The sequence below is a fragment of the Epargyreus clarus genome, unplaced genomic scaffold (genome assembly GCF_041222505.1).
Source record: "Epargyreus clarus isolate Ecla_fem2 unplaced genomic scaffold, WU_Ecla_fem_2.2 ptg000023l, whole genome shotgun sequence".
In the NCBI taxonomy this organism is placed as follows: Eukaryota; Metazoa; Arthropoda; class Insecta; order Lepidoptera; family Hesperiidae; genus Epargyreus; species Epargyreus clarus.
Genome location: NW_027332230.1, coordinates 12,914,646 through 12,937,452, shown reverse-complemented (window position 1 = coordinate 12,937,452; position 22,807 = coordinate 12,914,646). Strand labels below are relative to the sequence as shown.

General features: G+C 34.4%; 1 protein-coding gene across 3 annotated transcripts in view; it reads left to right on the top strand.

The window, feature by feature from the left end:
* LOC140751808 (uncharacterized) overlaps window positions 1-13,663 on the top strand; it is a 79,518-nt gene extending 65,855 nt beyond the window's left edge. For all 3 annotated transcript variants that reach the window (XM_073085861.1, XM_073085860.1, XM_073085859.1), the window contains 3 exons: window positions 6,003-6,110; window positions 12,646-12,705; window positions 13,329-13,663. In XM_073085861.1, coding sequence (XP_072941962.1) covers window positions 6,003-6,110; window positions 12,646-12,705; window positions 13,329-13,415 — 255 coding nt within the window. In that variant the 3' untranslated portion in view covers window positions 13,416-13,663. The remainder of the gene's footprint in view (window positions 1-6,002; window positions 6,111-12,645; window positions 12,706-13,328) is intronic.
* The last annotated feature ends 9,144 nt before the right edge of the window (window positions 13,664-22,807 follow it).

Sequence of the window (22,807 nt, the reverse complement as noted above, 5' to 3'; positions counted from 1 at the left end):
AAAACTCACAAATTTAAGGAGAAAGGAATAAAATCAAATTTTGTACCTAATGCCTCCAATAACTCAATTTATATTTTATATCCTTTAAGAAAGCTTTCTATTAAAAATAACACCATATTTCAGCAAAAAGTACTTTTCTAGAGTTAATGGTAAATTATTATCTATGTTGATGTAGGTGGCGCATAATTCATAAAAGGAAAGAAAATATTTTTCCTGTAGCAAAATCTGAATGATGTTTTCATTCTTTAAGAGTCTTAACATCAAAACATAAGTGCCTACTTGTATCAAAGTGCTTCATTTTAGAAAAAAGTAATAATTTAAAAGATATTTTTTCGTATAAGGGTTCGTGTACTCGTGCGACAGCCTGCACCTAAAATCGTCGCCGACAGTTGGCCGGTGGTCGCAGATTATCGCGGGCGACACCGACAGTTAGTCGGTTCCTAACGACTGTTGCTAGTTGCTAATTGACTGTTAACTAATAGTTAAATCAAATCAAATCAGTTTATTTGTGAATAAGGTAATTTTTAGTTGTTACACATTTTTGTTACATAGTCGCTTATTCTGACACTAAGTGGCTTACAAATATACATGTCATCTAAAAACTATTATTATAATTTTAATTCTAACAATTATGACATTCAATATGACTTGATAACAAATTGGATTACTTATTTTTATCGCTCAAAAAGGATTTTAAACTGTAGTAGCATTTATTAGTTAGATATGTTTTTAGTTTATTTTTAAACGCATGGATATCCTTGCAATTTCGAATATCATCTGGTATATTATTATATATATTTGTATATTATATATATAGTTAACGATGGCTAGCGACAGTCGGCGCTCGTCAGCGCAAGTTAGTCGCTTGTATGTATAACGCTTGTAAAATATAAATCAACAGTGATTATTATAGAGACGTAAAATAGTATTTAATTAGGATTGCAAGCAAATATTCCTCGCATTCCCTCTTTAAGACTATATCCCTCCCCGGACCAATAAGTAGTCACTGCGAATATGTCTTATGTCCCGTGCAAAATACGAAATACCGTAAAATGCAATTTTGGGATCTATATTCAAAACGGGATTGATAAATGTTTAGATTAGATTTAGGTAACAAAAATACAGATTAATAAATTAAAATCCGCTATAAAGGTTCGCTATATTAAATTTAATGTGGGACAACACATACCCGATAATTGGCGCAGCACAAAGTGTTTCTAAAATACTTTTATATAAAAGCTCAATTTTCGTATCACGATAAGTGCTTTAGAAGTCATGAGGAAGAAGACGCATCTACACACCGTAAAGGTGTTTATACATACATAGGTATATACACAGACCTGTATTTGTTTTGTAGTATATACCAGTCAAAATCACAGCCCTCTTATCCCATTTTCCTTCGTAGTAGTCGGGTAAAAAAGGACTAGTCTAAAAAGACTCTACTGAGCGCCATTTTACACCACTCAGTAAAACCCTTTGAAACGCTACCATACTAGTTGTGTAGGTACTGGAGTGGTACTTGAGCGATGATGCCTTTCTACCGTCAATTAGGGCTTGAAGTATGAAGCCAATTTTTTCTTGTAGTGAGAAATTCCTTATGTAACGCTTAGACGACATAGATTTTAACTTTGACGGTAACGCTTACGGTAAAATCTTATGCCAACCTAATAAGCGAACGCATTCTACATATTCGACCAGATCCTATATGTGTTAAGTTTGTAGATAATGTATTTAAACATTAAAAACGTGGTTGCAATACACAAGAGAAATACTCACACGGCGAAGGCATAACGCCTTTTCCTTACATGACGATTTTCACTGTTCTTTTTTTTATAATATAGGAGTAGCAGACGAACATGTAGTCCACCTGATGGTAAGTAGCTACTGCCGCCCATGAACATCTGTAATCAACCCCAGATAGGATTAGATATTCCTACCTGAGGTCAGCCACAGATGTGTCGCTACCCCTGAGGACTAAACCGGAATGCCTCGGAAAACTATGTCTCCCTTACCACACCCTTCAAAACGGAATATGACTGTTTTGGTATTTGTTTACGTATTGGCCCATAGGATTTCCTAGTTCTGACACAATCCGCTAGGGGCGCTGATTGGAATTTGTATGGGCAAATACGTAAACAAATACCAAAACAGTCACACTGGTCGAAACGTAAAAACTCCTGGTAAGGGTACTGTTATGAGGCAGATATAGGTGTGGTGGTGGTACCGCCGGAGTCGAACCACAAAGTGTTCTACCACCTTCAAATTCTATTCCTATTACCATACGCGTGACCAAACTTCGTTCTCATATGATTAGTATCTCATACTTTTAGTATTTATTTCAGACATATTTTGTCGCGAACTGAAGCAATACGTAGTTATATGTATTACAACGCATAAGCTAGAAGATACCATTTGTCGAGGAAGATTCCATTACATTTCTGAAGGAACTTTACGTACAAGCTTACTGCATACCGCCCCGTCAACCGTATACGATAGTACGTTTTAAGTACGTAATAAGGCACTCTACACTGAGATTGAGTGTCAAGGGAAGGTTTTACGAGAAACCATAATTACGCTTTATGACTTTGTCACGATGTCACGGAGTTACAAAGCTTATCTACGTAAAATACGAGAACAAAATATTTCGCGTGTAAATTTTACATAAGTTACTCGTAAAGGTAATTAATTTCCTTCTTTTTTGTTTGGCAGCTATATTGTTGACATAATCTCTGGATGTCAATAATGATTATAATATACATTTCGACCACTAGAAATAGTTCAATTTCATTGGGAAAGGTATTGATGCCGGCTTACTTTTTGTGATCTCACCATCTTAGCCATGAACAGTGACAATATATTTGTGATCGGCTTCAAGTAGAATTCGTACACATACATAAAGTTCTAGTCTATCTTTAACAATTTTGAATTATCTGCCCATTGTTGCTCTGACGATTTCTATAACTCGTAATATAACTTTTTGTTTAAAGATCTGAAAAGATTATGTTGAAAAATCAAAACTCTTTTTAGCCATTCTTAAAAAGTTCTTTGTCTCTACTTTTGTTTCTTTTTCCCCGTTACGTCTCGCTTCACATCAATTTGAAATTGCTTTTTCATAATTGCAACAAATGTATTTTAAAATTGTGAGTTTTATATTTTAATGAAACTCAATTTATTATTGCTTGAGTATATCTTGAAATTACTCAAAGACATTTTAAAGAAATTTAAGATGTAAAGCACGATTTTCAAAGGTAATATAGGCAGGGATATGACAAACGCGTGGAAATTCCTAAGGATTAAGATAGAGGATATTGGATTCTCACACATCCTTCGTGTTACCGGTTCGTCAATCAAAGTGACGAGACGAGATGAGACTGACGAAACGTGACGAAGTGAAATGAAATTACTTATTGTACAATTACGACTTAAATTGAACTTTTGTTGTGCGCAAACGAATACACATTTCTCGATAGCGGTGGAATATATACCTATTTATAACTATTAACTACATATGTATGAGTATATACGATCAAGTCATCGATTGTCGTAAGACAGAGTTTATAAACATTTTTGGGTGTGGAACGCGACGCGATGAGGTGAATGGTGCCATAGTTGGCATTCTCAAGCGAGTGTTCACAGTTTACAAAAAGAGCAGAGGTAAATTACAATTTCTAGTATCACACTCGAAGTAATGTTTAAATAAGAAAAGAAAAGAAAAAAAAAACATTATGCATTCTCGAGCGAGTGTTGTTCACAATTACGAAACAGTTTAGCGTACAATTTCACGTACAGTCGATGTTGTATTTAAAAAAGAAAATAAAAATGACTTTACACATTCTCTAGTGAGCGTTGTTCACAATTTTGTAATAGAATGTAGGAGAAGCATTCTATTGCGCTCGATGTCATGTTGGGAGTAGAAAATGAAAATAACGTTACCGATTCAATGTGCGTGTGTGCAAATTGAAATTTATTCAGTATCACAGGCAGTCACTGCGTTGGTGACGAGTGATGCAGTTGGTCGTAAACTATCGTTAGTATACACAGGATAGCGATTAAGGTCGTAGATAGTCGTTGACAACCGCCGACGATTGTCTACGATCTTTTGTGACGGTCGTTGGCTTTTACGGCCGTTGTCAATGACAAAACACGATCTTCGTCTTGCGATCGGCGGTCATCAACAACAGCCGGTGATAGTTGGCGATGATTAGAGCCCTAACCGAGGTTGCGTTCCTTTGGAGATGGTCTCTCTTTGGGGGGGGGGTTTAGCGCAGTAAGAATCCCACATACCTCCGTCTCGTTCCCACGACACCGAGTACCTTTTGAAGGTGTCCACTTCGTTAACGAATAAAAAAACTCCAACTCTAAAGTTTTATTTAGTAGAAGTAACTGGTTTACTTCTACTAAATAAGGTTGCTAAGACTAATAGAAGGAAAATATCTTTGAAGTTACACATTTGGACGTACGAAAATAAAGTTAATTGTACTTAAACATTTGGATGAGTGAAATATGCGGCATGAAATTTTATTCATCAAATTTTCAAGCACACATTTTTGGTTTCCAGTAATATCAGTAATGTACTCTTGTTTCTACGGCAGGGAAAAGAAGTACATTAATTAATTAACAAATAATGCTTGAAACAACAAATGCATGTGTGATTTAGTAAATGGTTATATCTCTTTTCCATTCTAAACATAGATAAGTATAGATATCTCACCGCTTTGTAACTGAAGGAAGCCATTAAATGGCTTAAACGGTTGACAATTCTGTCAGGCATTTAATGGCTGTCATGGTGTAATTTACGCGGAACAATGGCGACATGCGCAGTTAGGTGCTGCAAAAACACGAAATCAAAGAAAAAGTGCGGAGAAATATCGTTTCATTCGTTAATGATCTAAAAAACTACTTTTTTTAAATAATTTTCAATTGTCGAAACTGGTTACATTTTCTTGTTAGGAGTGAGTAATCTATGATTCTAAATATGTATTGTATGTTATGTGTACTTGTTTCTATAACACTGAAGACTTGGAAGATTTGAAAGGTGTTTTGAAGTATTTCTTTTATGGGGCTATGAATGTAAAGTGCTTATTACTATCCAATCAAATCAAAAGGACTGTAGCTTATACATAAAATGGATATAAACTCAATGTTTTCTCCACAAATATACATACTATGATATATCATGAAAATCGTAAGTACACAAAGTAAAACTATGTGTACTTAAAAGTATCAAGTAAAACTATGATATATCATGAAAAGAGTATCTTATTTATATATAAATAAGATACTCTTCGATTTTCATGGGTCCGTCAGGTTCTTAGGTTGGCCCCGTAGATTGAATGGTTTGGGTTATAGAGGGATATAGATTAAACATTTAAAGGCCCTTTTAATACATTTTGATCGTAGACGTTACGAAATGTAATTAATTAATTACTACTGTTACTATAAAGGTACTTGATCGAACATCTTGCATGCTTGACATGCCATCAGATTTCATTAAGCCTAAGATCACATAACACTATCAAAGCTATTTATGGTGGTATTTGATTTCTCTGGTAATATTGGTAATTGGTACCATGATATACTACGGTTCATCATCATCATCATCATCAACCCATTACTGTCCCACTGCTGGGCACGGGTCTCCTCTCAGAATGAGAAGGATTAGGCCATAGTCTACCGCGCTGGCCAAGTGCGAATTGGTAGACTTGACTTACCTTTGAACACTTTTAAAGATTTCTCCGGTATGCAGGTTTCCTCACGATGTTTTCCTTCGCCGTTTAAGCAAGTGATAATTAATTTCTAATAGGCACATAACTTCGAAAAATCAAAGGTGCCTAGGATTTGAACCTCGGACCCCTCGAGTGAGAGGCCGAGTTTCTTTCTTGTAGGTTGTACATACTACGGTTCTATTTCAGAAAACCTTTTAATGGTATAACAAAATAAAAATATTCTAATTATTATTTGTTCGAAAAGTTGTTTTTTAATAACATAAGATATATTTACAGGAAAACGTCGCGTTTCTAGTGCCATGGGTGGTGGGCTGCATGACATTTATGGCGTTGGAAGCAATGGCCATGGTGTACTCCAATATCCTGAGGGATCATGTGAATAAAGTAAGTTATACACTTCGATACACTTTTTATACACTTTGATTTCTCAGAAGTGAATGTAATAGTTTTCACAGTTAAATTAAGTATTAGTAGCAGTAAACGTATGTAGTTTTTTCAATAAAATAGAAGTAGTAATGGATATGTAATCCACTTGATAGTAATAGGCAACTGCCGTGGAGAGCTGTGATCCACACCTAAGATAAGATTAGAAACGTGAGGAGGGCCATAGACGCATTGCTATCCCTGAGGACTAAGTTTAAACGCCTCGGATAAGTATGTCTTCATTACCACACCCTTCAACCCGGAACAGCAGCGCTTAACACTGACTTTATTATATAGATATGTGTGAATGTGGTGCTTCCGGACGAGTCGTATCAAAAAGGGCCCTTACGTCTAGTCTGACTGTTTTGTGTTGTAGTTAGAATTTAGCATATCGTATGCAGCTTTCACTTGTCTAAACCGAACCACATAACTGTGCACAAACTCGACGGCGATGATTAATCCCGGCATAGTAATATTTAGCGCTGTTGTTCTACTTGAAGGGTGTGATAAGTCGGAAATTCTCATATGAGGTGTTCCAACTTAGCTTTGTAACGCATTTGTGGCTCATCTCAGCTGAAACTCCAGTTCTATTAAGGAGTGATTATAGACTAGGCAGATTCTGATTGATTTGTTATTTCTTTTTAATAAAAAAATCCATGAAAATAACGGGTTTGTGAAGATATGAAAGATATACATATTGAGTGTTCTAAAGAAAATGTGACGCAAAACAGATTTACATACACGGACCGAACATAATACGTAATAAATGTTCTTATGATGTGTTAGCGTAAAAAACGTAGCGTAGCGTAGTATCTTTAAGATATTTATCGAAATGTTGTTTGTTGTTGTTTGCTGTTTGTTTTATTAATATTAAATCAAAGTTCTATGCCTAGAAAAGAATTTGTTGAAATTTTCACACTTTAAAGGTGGTAGAACTTTCAGTGGTTCGACTCCAGCGGCACCACCGCCACACCTATGTCTGTCTAATAACAGTTTTGTAAACATTGTTGTTGTGGTTTGAAGGGTGTGGTAAAAGAGACATACTTTTTCGAGGCATTTCAGCTTAGTCCTCAAGGGCATTTGAGACCGATTTCAGGTCTTATCTTATCTGGGGTTGATTACAGATGTGCATGGGTGTCCACCACTTACCATCAGGTGGATTGCATGCTCGTGTGCTACTCTAATTTTATTAAAAAAAAAAAAACGCCAAAAGTGTTCAACATGGTTACGTTTCGTTTTTATTTGTATTTGTATAGACAGCTCGTTATTTCAAGTGTATTCTACGTCGTTAAGTGTGGACTATCGTACCTTATCAGTCTGCACACATGTCAACAGGGAATACTGTTAACAACAGTCGGCGGGTACCTTTGTCACAATAGTTTGTGCTACAATCAAGTTGAAGCCACGCGTTGAGTATTTAATCTAGTTAATTGTTGAACGCTCGCGTGTTAAAAGCAAATGGTCTGTTGTATACAGTTTATGTTGCATTGTTGTTTTGTTGCAAATTGAGGGTTAAGCGTCAGGTACAGAAAATATAACTGAAACACACTTGAGCTTTATATAATATATATAAAAATATCAGATAAAAAACGAAATAAAAAAAATATAAAAAACAATTCTACGAGGTATTCAAAAACAATTTTAACAAAAAATACAATCAACTTCTATGTCACTACAAAGTAAAAAGTATAATGAAATAAATGTTGGTTTAGTAGGTACATAGTTCTGAATTTGGATAAAGGCGTAAACAGCGTGTCCATTATGCCTGAAACATACTTTAGCATATAATATAAAATATCCGATCAATTTTATAAAAATACCACATTAAAACTATTTAACAAAGTTTACATAATACTAATACAGTTATTTTAGCATAAAATATACAATACTTCAAATCAAATTAAAGCAATAAAAATAGACCACATTTGTATGAAAATTAAAATTCCGAAAAATGTAAGATTTTTACCCTTTTAATGAAATTTAGTGATAACTGATATTTCAGTGTTAGCTTCCATTTAGGTTTCCCACGGTGGCAATCTAGATTCTATCCTGAATGCGAATTTGAATCAAATAAAATTATGAGGTTTTCTTTTTGAAGTATCTTTAACAAAGAATATTTTTTCTTTGAAATATTATGAAAAGGAAACTTCATGAGGAAAATCTACATGCTTTAAGACCATATAATGCCGTTAAAGTTTGCCTAGCGTGGTGGATTATGTCCATAATCCTTTTCATTTTGGGACGAGATCGGAGCTCAGTAAGGGTTTGGTGACAGAGTGAAAAATTATTAAAAAATACTTTCACCAAACAGTTCATATACGTTTGTATAAGGAGTTTTGTATGAAACTGTCAATTGGAAAAGTCAAGGGAGATGTTTAATCAATTAGTTTTGACACTGCTCCTATAAAGCAGAAATAGGTGAGGCTGTGGTGCCACCAGATGCAAACCACAAAGGGCTTCGTCTATTAAATTATTATTCTTACGTTTCATATTCTTATCAAATTTTATTGGCTAATATTGTATTTTTAAATCACATAATGTGATTTAAAATAAATTTGTAAATAAGTTCTTTTATATTTTATACTTACATTTTTTATTTTCAATTTTTAGTAATTGTAATTATAATTGTAAATATACAACCTAGTACCATAAAAATAAAAAATGCAATGTATTAAATATGTGATTCATAAAATTGATAATAAATATTAATTTTCTTGTAAAGGTAGTAATATTAAATGAAACATTAGTACTAATCCTTAGGACTATGAAATTGAAACGAAAATACTAGATTTTGTTTTTATTATTGTACGGTGTTGAATAAATAAAGTAGCTAACGGTTTTCAGCGCCATTTGCGTCACCTGTTAGTATGAAAAATAGTCGAGGATTACGCAAACTGAATGTTTTTTACAATTTAAAATACCACTTTTGTATGCTTTGTTTAATCTTTTGTTCAATTTTGTTTCAGTGAAATAAAATTTAATAGCATGTTGCGAATTCAATAGTGTATACGAATAATAAATATTAATGTTATACAATAAATTGTTGTTAGTGATTTTTGGGGACAGGATAAAAATATAGAATTTTGAACTGTGTTGTTTTAGATTTTATCGTGTTTTTACATGTTTAGGTTCGTTAAAGTAAATCAAAATTTAAGTTGAAACAAAAACCAAGAGTATTTAAAAAATGTAAAGAACTTTTTAATATTTTTAAATACACATTTATACTATTTTGCGGTTTTTGTTAGTTTCGCTTCTATTCTACATTTACTTTATTAATGTTATAAAAGAAGTGAGTTACAAAAGTCTATGCATGTAATAAATTTTAAATGCGTTTTGAAAATAATCATCCGCGTATTTTAACTTTTAAAATAAGTGTTATAAATTTAAATAACATTGTTTCAGGGATGGTTGCTAATAATAATCATTCTATTTTTTTTTTCAAGGAAAATTTTTAATTCAGTAAAAGAAAAAAAAATTTCTCCAAAATACATCTTTATTTGGCTATTTTTTAAAGTTTTTCACTTTAGTAAGTTGAAAATTTACATATAAAACACATTTTATTGTACAATAGCCTTAAAGTTATGTGTTAAGCTTTAGATGAAGTTAACAGCTTGTTAAATGTATGCGCAACGTCTTGACTAACGTAGTGTGACTACAATATGACATAACGGTCGACATGCACATTGCACAATAGCGCTATCTGCAATCAGTTTACGTGCTCACTACGGAGTTAGAAGTCATTTCATTTTCACACGAAAATGCAGCGTTAGGATTTTGGTATTATGTAGAGTTCTCATAGAATGATATAATTATTAGGTTAAATATATGTATCCCATAATATATGTATCCCATAAATTAGGTTTTCATATATGTATCCCAATACATATATGAAAACCTAATTTATGTAAGGAAAAATATTGATAAATTTGTAAAACGGTGTGACACGCATAATGTAAATACAAGGAACAAACTTAACCTTTCTACACATGTTACTCGTCTCCACAAAATAAGTAATTCTTTTGTGGGTCAATGTATACGTTTTTATAATAAACTGCCCATCAAAATCAGAAATTTGTCAATTAATAAATTTAAAGTTATTATCAAAAGCACACTTAGTCGTAAAGCTTATTATAAAATTTCTGATTATATTAATGATAAAACAGCTTGGGACTGATCAATAACATAATTATTAGTTAATTAAGAAAATGTCAAAGTGTAGCGTATCTTGCTGAACAAACTTCTTTTTTTTAGATAAATGTAAATCAAGATACTGGAGCTAATGCTTTATTAATTATATGTAAAAATAATGGCATTTAAAAAAAAAATAAATAAAAAGAGAATAATTATTTTTAAAATTAAAAAAGACAAACCCACTGAGTTTCTTACCGGATCTTCTCAGTAGAGGTCGCGTTCCGATCCGGTAGTAGTTTAAGAAAATATTGTAACTGACAATTTGTAAGTGCCGCCGTTGGCCTATACAAAATAAATATATTTCATTTCATTTCATTTCATTTCATTTCATTTCATTTCATTTCATTTCATTTCATTTCATTTCATTTCATTTCATTTCATTTCATTTCATTTCATTTCATTTCATTTCATTTCATTTCATTTCATTTCATTTCATTTCATTTCATTTCATTTCATTTCATTTCATTTCATTTCATTTCATTTCATTTCATTTCATTTCATTTCATTTCATTTCATTTCATTTCATTTCATTTCATTTCATTTCATTTCATTTCATTTCATTTCATTTCATTTCATTTCATTTCATTTCATTTCATTTCATTTCATTTCATTTCATTTCATTTCATTTCATTTCATTTCATTTCATTTCATTTCATTTCATTTCATTTCATTTCATTTCATTTCATTTCATTTCATTTGACATTCGCTTATGGCTCCTGACTACGAAGTAAGAAGTCATTTCATTTTCATACGAAAATGCAGCATTAGGATTTTGGTATTAAATAAATTTCTCATAGAATGATAGATTTAATATTCCCCGCTGCTTTATTACTCCCATACATTCCAAAATCTCTATTTGCATCTTTTTTTTTGAATCTCCATGTAGCAGGCAGATGAGTGCCTTGGTGATAAAAACTCGGCCGCACAGGTCAGGGTTCAGAGGTTCGAAACCCAGGACAGGAACCCCACTCCTTTGATCGTTCGAAGTTATGTACTTATAGCAATTTAATTAAAGGTCATGTAAAACATCCTGAGAAAATCCAAACACTTGAGAGTGCTAAAAAAAATTTGCGGGCCAGCGCGGTCTACTATCGCCTTCATCCTCTCTCATTATGAGATGAGATCAGTGCTTAGCAGTGGAACAGTTGGACGACGCTGTTCATACCAAATCTCGCAAGTTACTTATGAAAAAAACATAGAAATTAAACTTTGGAGTACCACCACTATTCCACTTTTTTATAACATAGGAGTAACAGACGAGCATGCAGTCCACTTGATGGTAAGTGGCTAATGCCGCCCATGGACATTTGTAATTAACCTCAGATAGGATTAGATATTACTACCTGAGGTCGGCCACAGATGCGCCGCTACCCCTGTGGACTAAGCTGGAACGCCGCGGAAAAGTATGTCTCCCTTACCACACCCTTCAAAACGGAACACAGCAGCACCTAACACTGCTGTTATTAGGCACAAATAGGTGTGGCGGTGGTGCCGCCGGAGTCAAACCACAAAGGGTTCTACCACCTTCTTGTACGAACGAAAGACGAACACGAACAGCCTTCAACGAGCGGTGCGATTTGCTAGACATGTGTTCCGAATCACAAAGTATCACACGAAACATAATATGTGATAATCGGTATCGATCATAACCCACGTCCTTGGAAGTTCTTTGTTCGAGGTACGGCCAATTACCAATTCAAATTCAAGTTCATGTGTTTATTAAGTACCATTAGTTGATTGGCATAGGTAGGTTTGTACGATAGTTGGGAGGGACTTCGTTGGCACTATTTAGGTAATGATACATGTCCGATTGGGTTCTTTAACGACTTTGTTTACGTTGTAGTGGTAATTTAAAAGTACTATTGGTAATACCTATGATTTTATTATTAGCCGTTGCCAACAGTTTAGTCAATCATTATGACCGTATATTTTTTCTGATTTAGGTATAGTTATTTCGGTGGATTTTGTCTTTCTATGTTTTCGTGTGCTTTTTATTATATAGAACTGCCACTGTAGACTACCATGCAGTTCACCTGATGGTAAATGGCTACTCCCGCGCATGGACATCTGTAATCAACCACAGACATAGATTACTTTAGGTCGACCACGGATGCGTTGCTACCCCTGAGGACTAAGTTGGAACGCCTCAGAAAAGTATGTCTCCCTTACCACATAATAACCTACACTTTATTCCTACATACAAAAACATAACTTTCTGTAATAGCTATATTAATAAGTGTACAGTGGGTACATACTTTGTGAGTAATTAAGCGTAATGTTATCTAATTGTATCTCTTTGTTTCAGCAATTCGACGCTATGTGTAAAGCGGAGATATCATTTTTAATACCCAGGATAATTCTCAACGTACGTATATTCATGTATAACGAAACTTATAATTTGTGACTTTGAATTTAATACCTTTACTCAAATACAAAACAATTCGAGATCTCATTCCTCTTTGTTAGTCAACTGATTTCTTTTCTCAATATTTTTTGTAGCCATTTAGGAGCTTTAGTGATATTAAAGAAAAAAAACTTAATTTTCAACAATGATTATGGTGGAAATTACACTAATAGGGCATATAATTATTCCATTTCTAGTATTATTTAATTAATAAAATCGTATTATTAATTTGTACTTATACTAGTCATTAACTGGTTGCTGCAGCGCAAAGATATTTATGAGTGAAATTAAATTAAAATTAATCGAGCATTCTTTGCAATGATAAAACCGACTGCTTAATGCACTGCGTACACGAAATGATTACTTTGAATCGTATAAAACGTAATAATTTTGTATTTAAAATCCGAAAGTTACTAGCTGGCTTTTTGGGTGACTTGTAACTAATGATTTTAGTACCGTCGGGCGAATTCGCCCTTTGTATGTTCAATAGATTAAAATTATTTTATTACAATCTAAATCTAGCGGGTCTTAGTTTACAATATTTTCACGTATTTGGTATTAAAAACATTATTTTGTCTGTGCAGTGTCTATGTATATGGTGCGTGCTGCGGCTATACCACCTTCTCCGAGCTGGCGTCACGTGGAAGGGTTCCGCTGCTATCGAGCTGTGACTATTACCACCCCAGAACCGTCACGCGGCTGCCAACGGCTGTCAATCTTCGCAGCAGTCAGTCCCCTGCGAGACCAGTCTCCTGCTGGGCAATGTGGAGAGTGACACCGATGCCAGCCTCCACTCCCTCTGACGGCGATCCTACAAGTAATTTCTAGTGAACTGTGAACTGTGAATACAATAATTGTTTTTACGTGTAGATATATGGACAAGGGACTGATAATAAATGTTAAACATAAACAAAGTGATTACCGTTACAATACATTGTTAGTGGAAAGTTTGAAATATCAGTGCAAAGTAGATGCTGTTAAGTATTTAAATACTTTATTTTTAAGGATTTCATTTCTTAAAGTACGATTGAATAAAAACATGCGAGAAAATATTTTATGTCAGATAGTTGAATATTTTTCGATAAATTATATTTTCCTCGGAATGAATGATGAGTATTATAAAAGAATTAGAGCCAACATCAAAGAAAAATGAAATATCATTAACATTTCAAAGCAATTCGGAATATAAGGACGCTGAAGTGAGAAAGGTTTGTTGTTAATCATAAAGTAATGTAAAGTCATGTAAATATTAGCGTAGATGTAGAGGAAATATCAGATTTTGTAAATAATATATTAGATACATAAAACGTTATAGTTGAAATGTTAATACACTTTAAAATATATTATTAAACTGTTACGAGAAGAATACCTGTTAACTATATTCAGATAATTGAAATATTCCGATAATTTGATGCGCTTATAAATTCTGATGCTGTAAAATAATTTTATGAGAACAGAAATGCCGATACTGTAATTATATGTAATAAATTGAATGTTGCTATCTTCTGCTTTTATTTACCGCTTCCATATTCAAATGAGATGTTTCAATATTTTGTATTAAGGCTAACGAGAATGCAGTTGACGATAAGTGACCACTGTAGTCCACGGAGAACTATTAACAACCCCAGATAAGATTAGAGTCCTATCTAAGGTTGGTCACGTTGTTACCCCTGAGGACTATGTTAGAACGCCTCGTATGAGTATATCTTCCTTGCCACACCCTTCAAATAAATCAATCAAGGTAATCAATCGATGAAGGTACTGCTAAGATGAGGTAGAAATAGGTGTAAGAGTGGTGCCGGCGTTAAACGTAGGATTTTATATTCTATTTGTAGTTGTTTACCGATGCCTGTAAGCAGCAACAATTACTTAGCTTCGGATGGACTAGTTGTATAAAAATATTTTTTTACCTACGTTATTGGCAAAAAGTATCATACTTCAACGAAAGAAAGAATTGACAATTTCCGATGTCACCACGATTTTCATTTTTCATATTTCGATAGAATATTACTTTTTTCTAGAGCCGGCGGGCTTTTGTTCAGATAGACCTTTTTACTCACACATAATAAGTCAGTGACGAGGTACATTCTCAGGTGACCTAGGTAAGTAAACAATTCCAAAAGGTTTCTTTGTCAAAGGTTACTTTTATCTTTTACTTGAAGACGCTTAAGTGATTTGGGTGTAATCGTCTTCTAAAGCGTTTATCTCAAAGGGCACCTAATGTTAAATATTTAATGTTGCTAGGCACTTTTATAAATAACTAATAAATATAGTTCAAAAAACTAAAAAACACGCTTTTATGATAAAATTAACTAAAAAGTAGAAAATCTAAATGAATCTAGGAATCAATTAAGGAACAGTAAATAGTATAATTACCCGACTGCCAAGAAGGGTTATGTTTTTCGCTCGTATCTTGTATGTTTGTCTTTCTTTATTTGATCCGATCTAACTAACGGCTGGATGAATTTCAACAGTTAAGGTGTCATTATATTTGTCTCAATGACCCGAGTGTCCTTAGATAAGTGTTAGTAAAAAAAATCAAAATGGCGGATTTTTGGCGCGAAATAGTAACACATTTAAAAAAAAAAGTTAACCGAACCTATCGAGTAGGGTATCAAATGAAAGGAAATTAAACGGAGATTATATAAACAAATTTGTATATATATAAAACAGCAAGGTGACTGACTGACTGACTAACTAAATGACTTTTTCATTTTTCAGAAATCAACGTACAGCCTAAACCAAGGACCTTACAGTTCTGAAATTTTGCATATAGGTTCTCTATATAGCGTGAATAAGTACTAAGGAAGGCCTTTTGGAAATTTTACCCTTAAGAGGGTAAAATAGGGAAAAACAGTTTTTTTGAAATCCTTTAATTTCGAAGCAACTGCTATAAAATTTTATATTTAGCTTTCTGGATAGGAACAAGGACGCACTTATTTATCCTCCTCCGAAAAAAATCAACCCCGTAGAGGGTAAGATAAGGGTTAAAGTTCATTTGAACAACCGTCAATTTTGAAGCAAACACTATGAAATTTTGTATCAAGTTTGTTGGATAAAAATAATGAAATTCTACCTCTAACGAGGTAAAATAATAACCGAAACTTTGAATTACTGAAGTTATATATTTTATAGACCTTAAATGGTGAATTTTTCTCGCAAAATAGTAACACGTTTTAAAAAAAATTAACCAAACCTATCGAGTAGGGTGTCAAAATAAAGGAAATTGAGAGGATATTACACATACGTTATATAATATATCTTATATATAAAATTCTCGTGTTAGTTACCGCACTCCTCCAAAACAGCTTCACCGATTTTCACCAAATTTTATGTATATATTCAGTAGGTCTGAGAATCGGCCACTATCTATTTTTTTACCCCTAAGTGATAAGGGTTGTTCCCCCTTAACATTTTTTTTTATTTATATGGCAACACAACGTTTGCCTGGTCAGCTAGTACATATATACACATCGAGATGACTGTCTGACTAAATGAGTGAGTTGCTGTGCCAGAGATCAACGCAAAGGGAAACCGCTGAACTTAAGCGTGCTGGAATTTTACACATAGGTTCTTTATATAGCGTAAATGAGCACTATGAGGATAAAATAGGTTAATATTGTTAGAACATCTTTTATTTTTGAAGCAGACACCTACTATGAATCTTTGTATTGGCTTTCTGGATAAAAATAATGAAATACGTATTTCACTGCTTCTGGAAATTCTACTTCAGCCTTTTTGGTGCAGTCGGGTTTTTGGTTTTTTAAATTAATTACTTGTTGTGAAATAAATCTACAAAGTTTGAACGAAATCTGGCCGTTTAAAGTGGGTCAAAATCGCGCCCAAAGAAGTCGGTTACAAACATACAAACATACAGGTGAAGCTAATAAAAAGCGTGTAAAAAAGCTGCATTTACTATAATACAATACAGATATCTTGACAGCTGAATATTAGATCTCATTATACCCCTATAGAAATCCTGAAACTGTATACTGTAACTGTAACTGTACCCTGTACACTTGATTGAAATGTGAGTAAACATTTTTCATTATTGAAACTTTGTGGAGTATGGTAACGGGTAAGGAACCTTCCCGTTGAGTTGGAGACTTAAACTTTTCTAATTATATTAATAATTGCTAATAAAAGTTGCATTTAATAAGCTAAGTTAACTGCTTATTAATTGTTATCTACACGTACGGGTCTATCATAATAAATTCTAGACTGACATCTGGGGTTTATTGAATTCAGAAGCAGCATATATGCTGCTATAGCAATAGATGAAGTAGAACCCTTTGTGATTCGACTCCGGCGGCACCACCGTCACACCTATTTTTAACTAATAACAGCAGTGTTAGGCGCTGCTGTGTTCCGGTTTGAAGGGTGTGGCAAGGGAGACAGACTTTTCCGAGGCGTTCCAGCTTAGTCCTCAGGGGTAGCGGCGCATCTGTAGCCGACCTCAGGTGGGAATATCTAATCCTATCTCGGGTTGATTACAGATGTCCATGGGCGGTAGCAGACACTTACCATCAGGTGGACTGTATGCTCGTCTGCTACTCCTATATTATAAAAAAGGTGAACTTTAATTTGATACGTATAAATAGATTATATGGAGATTAATTTTATGAATATAAAACTTTATAAATAAAATTTCTTGTGAGCGACGTTTCCTTGCTTAAAAAGTCCTTCAAGTTTAAATTGACATGATAATTCTACTAAGTGAAAATCGCGCCATATTGTTCAGCGAAAGTCATGGCAGCTACACGGTAATGAATGCTGCTTAAATTCGTCTAATCAAATTACATCGCAGCGCCCCAAGTCGGGAATATTAGGGTGGAAACACAGTGAGAATCTCTTTATTACTGTAGCCTGTGTAATACAGTGACACGAGGCGCATGTCTTATTGTATATGGGAGTATTTTGTCGAAGTGCATCTACGCCACGATTATAGTGATCGGACCGCAGTCTCTAAATCGAGGGATCCAAGGTTCAAATCCCAGGCTTGTACCTCTGATTTTTCAAAATCATGTGCTTATGATTCTGGGATGATGTTCCTCTATCTCATCGTTTCGTACGGGATCACCAAGAACGCCTTCAAGGCCTGTAAGGTCACGGTCATTACATATTTATTATGTCATAACACTATATAAATTAGGAGTCTTAACTGAAGTCAATAGCAGACACTTTGCTCCATAGAAAGTGAATCTGGTTTATTTTACCCTTCACGGCACAACATAAGGCTTAGTACCGGTGCTAAAATGCAGAAATTGTGGTGGTGGTGTCGCGACAAGCAAACTCAACGAGTTTTGTCACCTTTAAAATATGATATCATTTTATTGTTATATGATTAGAAAAGATAATTACGAGCGTACGTCGCCCAACTCCGTGTGTGTGTCGCCTTGAGGGCTTAAGAGTATCTTGACAAATAATATTATTTACTGATGTGTGGAAAGGAAGACGAGACTAATGGCGCCGTGCTCTCATTAAGTACGTACTCGTTTGTACGATACGTAGACAATTTGGAGTATCGTGTAACAGAGGAAAATTTATCGCTTATGAAAAATCATTATTTGAAAACAAAAGGGCTTTTTAGGCATTGAATTATAGCGTTTCAACTTAGTCCTCAAAGGTGGTATCTGTCGCCGACATACTGTTGATTATGGTTTCTATGGACCTTTGTTGTCATTTACCATCAGGTTGCATTATTTATCGTATCATTTTTGAATTTTTTAAAAAAAATGTAATATTGAACAATGTTATGTAATGTGATAAGAAAGTTTATTTTTTAAATACTTATCGTAAACAGTCGAATCGCACATCGTGAACAACCCTTATCACTTAGGGGTATGAAAAATAGATAGCAGCCAATTCTCAGACCTACTGAATATGCATATAAAATTTTGTGGAAATCGGTAAAGCCGTTTCGGATGATTACGGTAACTAACACTGTGACACGAGAATTTTATATATAAGATATATTGCTACAGCAAAAAGACTTCAATAAACAGATTGTACGTAATCGTGATAAAGGGGTTAGATAGGATTTATTTAACGTAGCTAAAGCCCTATTATGTTACCAGCCTTATTTAGTCTCTATTTCTCTACACTTGCGACGGTCGGAGGTACTCGTATCTCGACAAATATTTACTGACGCGTCGAGAGGAAACGTCAAGACTAATGGCGCCGAGCACGTTAGAGCCACTGGCGATACATGGGCACTGAAGTTTGTAGATTTAAGGTTTCTTTTTAGTTTGACTGCGGTAGCACTTTTCCTACATATACGAGTAAACCATTACGGCAGCAGAGGTAAGCGTATGTGTTCTGGTTTTAAGGTTGTGATTAGAGAGATACTTCTACAAAACATAATACGCACATAAAACATTACGAAAGATATAATAGTAGTCCTAAGAAAAAAGAGACGCATCTTTATAAATATGAACCCAATTCAATGTTTTCAATTCTACTTTCAGTTGATTGAATATGTATATAGACAGCTGTGATGACCTTGGTGTGTTGCATGTCAGTTTCCTACTAAAATAAATAAAATAAATAAAATCTACTACTCCTACATTCCTAGACTTTTTCTTAATTTAACTGTAAAATCGATTTACTAAGGAACAACGCAAAACCAATCGGCTCTAAGATGAAATTTTGTTCACGAGCTTATGCATTTAAATTTAGATTAGCACTATGCTATAGACTGAAAACTAAGTAAAAATATGTAACTATTTAAATGAATCCAATGACACGTCATATGTTAAAATCCGAATCCGTTTGGGATGTAGAGTGCAGAGAATGAGACATACGAGTACATACGCTTCAAAAATATTACCCTCCTAGAATATAGGTAAAAAGAAAGCCAAACAGTGAATAACAGGTCGTTAAGAATGTATGAATAAAATCGAGGAAATCAAAACATCCACAATTACTGGAAAAGCTTATACTAATGTAAACTTCATACCGCAACCTTGTATCGGTAATATCAGCCAAGCCCTCAAGGTCGGCTACTAAATAAACATTTACTCCAATTGCCGCAAACTGTTGCTAATTTTAAGCCTGGGCTGTAAGTATGACCTTGTTTAATAAAGTAGACATGAAAACATGAATTAATCGGCATAGGAAATTGTATTGCGCGGAACTTTGTAGCGCAGAGATTGATTTACTTTTGTAGTTTTAGTTTGTGTTACGAGCGTGTGCAATTTGGCACCAAGTGACGTGTTGGCAAAATGTGAGCAACTGTTGGCAAATGTTTTGAAATGCATTCGTTACCGTGACAATTGGCATATTGGTAGAAAACTCCTCTTTGGCCAGTCAATGGGTTCTTCTTCATTGAGACACATGACATGATACAACGGCATGACATCGGCGCCAACAGCACGACAGCAGCAGTCATTTTGTTCTTTTGTATACGACAATCACAAGAATCGGTATGACAACAGCATGCCGGTTACATGCCGGCCCATTTCATAGACCACTAGTGTCGTCGTCACCGATGCCCTTCTGTACCCCTACCATGAGTTTTTACGTTTTGAAAAATATGACTGTTTTGGTATTTGTTTACGTAATGGCCCATACGATTTCCTAATTCTGACACAATCCGCTAGTGGCGCTGATTGGAAATTGTATGGGCAAATAGTCATATTTGTCGAAACGTAAAAACTCATGGTAAGGGTACTGTGCCGGTGTCATCCTAATGGCATTTGCAGGATATTTTATATTCATTAAAAGTACTCGTATGTTAATGCTATTCATGCAAACACGAAAACTTTCTTCAAACCAGACCACATAACTACTATAAAGTTGAAATAGGTGCGCCAAAGATATATTAGATACGTTCGTTTGGCACTCGTGAGACATGCGATGTGATGGATAATAAATTAAATATTCATAGCATTATATAAAAATATTGCAGTAGAACAAACGAATTGGTGCCTTGATAGATTGTTAAGCGAGATAGCTAGAGAGTTCTAGTAGGTAAGAGTACAACCGATTTGGCAATATGTGTCCATGTTTCACTATTCTGGCACACCTGAGCAAAATGAGGCCGTCGTAATAATTTATTGGAGTTTGGCATTGGGACAATGCAGTATTTGTAGGCAGGAATTAATATTCTCTAAATATTCTCCTGACTTGTGCTTTAATTGATGTAGTAATATTATAATTACATGTAGGTGAAGCCTGGCACACACGAGCTAAATTAAAATAATGCAGTTTCCTTCTTACAACACAGAAATATTTTTTATCAAACACATAATTATGTATACGACAAAATGAAATATTACAACATAAAACGGTGGAGTAAAATTAACTTAAAGAAAATATAATTTATTAATTGAGAGCATGCAATGGTGCATGCTACGGATTATAAATACTCATTACTAGCGTGAAGCAGTTCTTGCGTTCTGAGATGCTTGTTGACTAACATATGAGGCATTTTATTCCTCAGTACCCTTACCACGAGTTTTTACGTTTTGACAAATGACTGTTTTGGTATTTGTTTACGTATTTGCCCAAACGATTTCCAATCAGCGCCCCTAGCGGATTGTACCAGAACTATAGTGTCAGTAACGTAACATGAAATGTCTAAATTGACAAAACGGCGCTTTATGTTTTGTCTCTCTCTTTTACGAACATGTGAGGTAGACAGCAATACTTGAACACTTATTGTTATGTTTTCTCAGTCTACTGAAGCAAACGGAACAGAATAATGGATTAAGTAAACGTAACATAAAATTGTGGGATGTTTTGAAACCTCATGGTAAGGGTACTGGTACAACATGTGTTTGTTACAGCCCGCTTTCCATCAGATGGACTACATGCTTTCCTACTACAATCTTATAAAAAATATGTTGGAATGTTATAAAAAATATGTTGACACTATACTTTTATTGCAATTATGTCTACAATAAAAAAGGCAATGCTTCTTAGTAATAGATTTCAGGGCGGGTTCCCACAATGACCAAATGCAGAGCAGTTAACGTGTTTTAGTGTTTTTAAACATGCAACTATAAATAATGAAAGGGAAGTAAGCTAGGAAGCTATTATTCTTAAATAATTGTCTGAATTCGGAGTGTAAAATGTACATTGTTTAACCTTTTATATATTTTTTTATGTTTTAGTTTCTCGAAATTTATACTCTAGAAATATAAATAAGTTAACTTGTGACTTTAAAGTTCTTGGCACGCGTGAGAAAAACAACGGAATGAACTAAGTGCATGCAGTTGCCATCACACAACTGCATGCAGTAGTTTATTTCGATTTGCTTTTGTATGTGTCATCCGCATATTCTGAATTGACGTTCAACAATGCCCTAGTCTCACAACTATGATAAGAAAATTCAGGGTAAGATACGGTTCTGAAAAATCACATTTTAAAACACTATTAATACGTCTATTTTGAGTGTGAAGTAGTTCTTGCTTTCTAGTGGAAGAGTGTGACTTTACATAAGTCACATATATCATACTATTTGACGACCTGCATGGCGGAGAGTTCACCATCCCGGTCTGATACGCAGAGGGTTCCGAGTTCGATCCCCGGCCAGACATATCTGAATGATGAATTTAGATTCCTGTTCTGGGTCTCGGTGGGTGTTGTACAGGGAATCCTAGTGTGGAGCTGTGTGTGTAGAAAGTGTCTATCACAGCTAACATTCTTGTAACTCTTATTAATTTGTAATTTTCACACGATCGAAAAATTAGAGACCCGTGAATGGTATTCGCGAACTACCCGGCGGCGTGAGAAACGAATATTAGGTAATGCTATTACACTAAGTTACATAAATACCATACGCGCTACTAACTGCATGTATTACTAATGGTAAATGAGCGGAATTACCTCTAGTTCTAGCTTGTAGCAATCATTTCGGTCTGTTTAATATTCAGTCCGACGTGCACTGCGAGCTACTTCGGTGAGCAACTGCTCCTCTTGGCTCAGATTTGCCAGAGCCGTGTAATGTAATGTATTATTTGGTCTTACTTAACTTATGTTATTAGCCTTATGTTTGTAGCCATTGTAAGTAAATTGAGCTGATGAAGATGTAGCTCATAATAAACCGTCTAAAACTTGT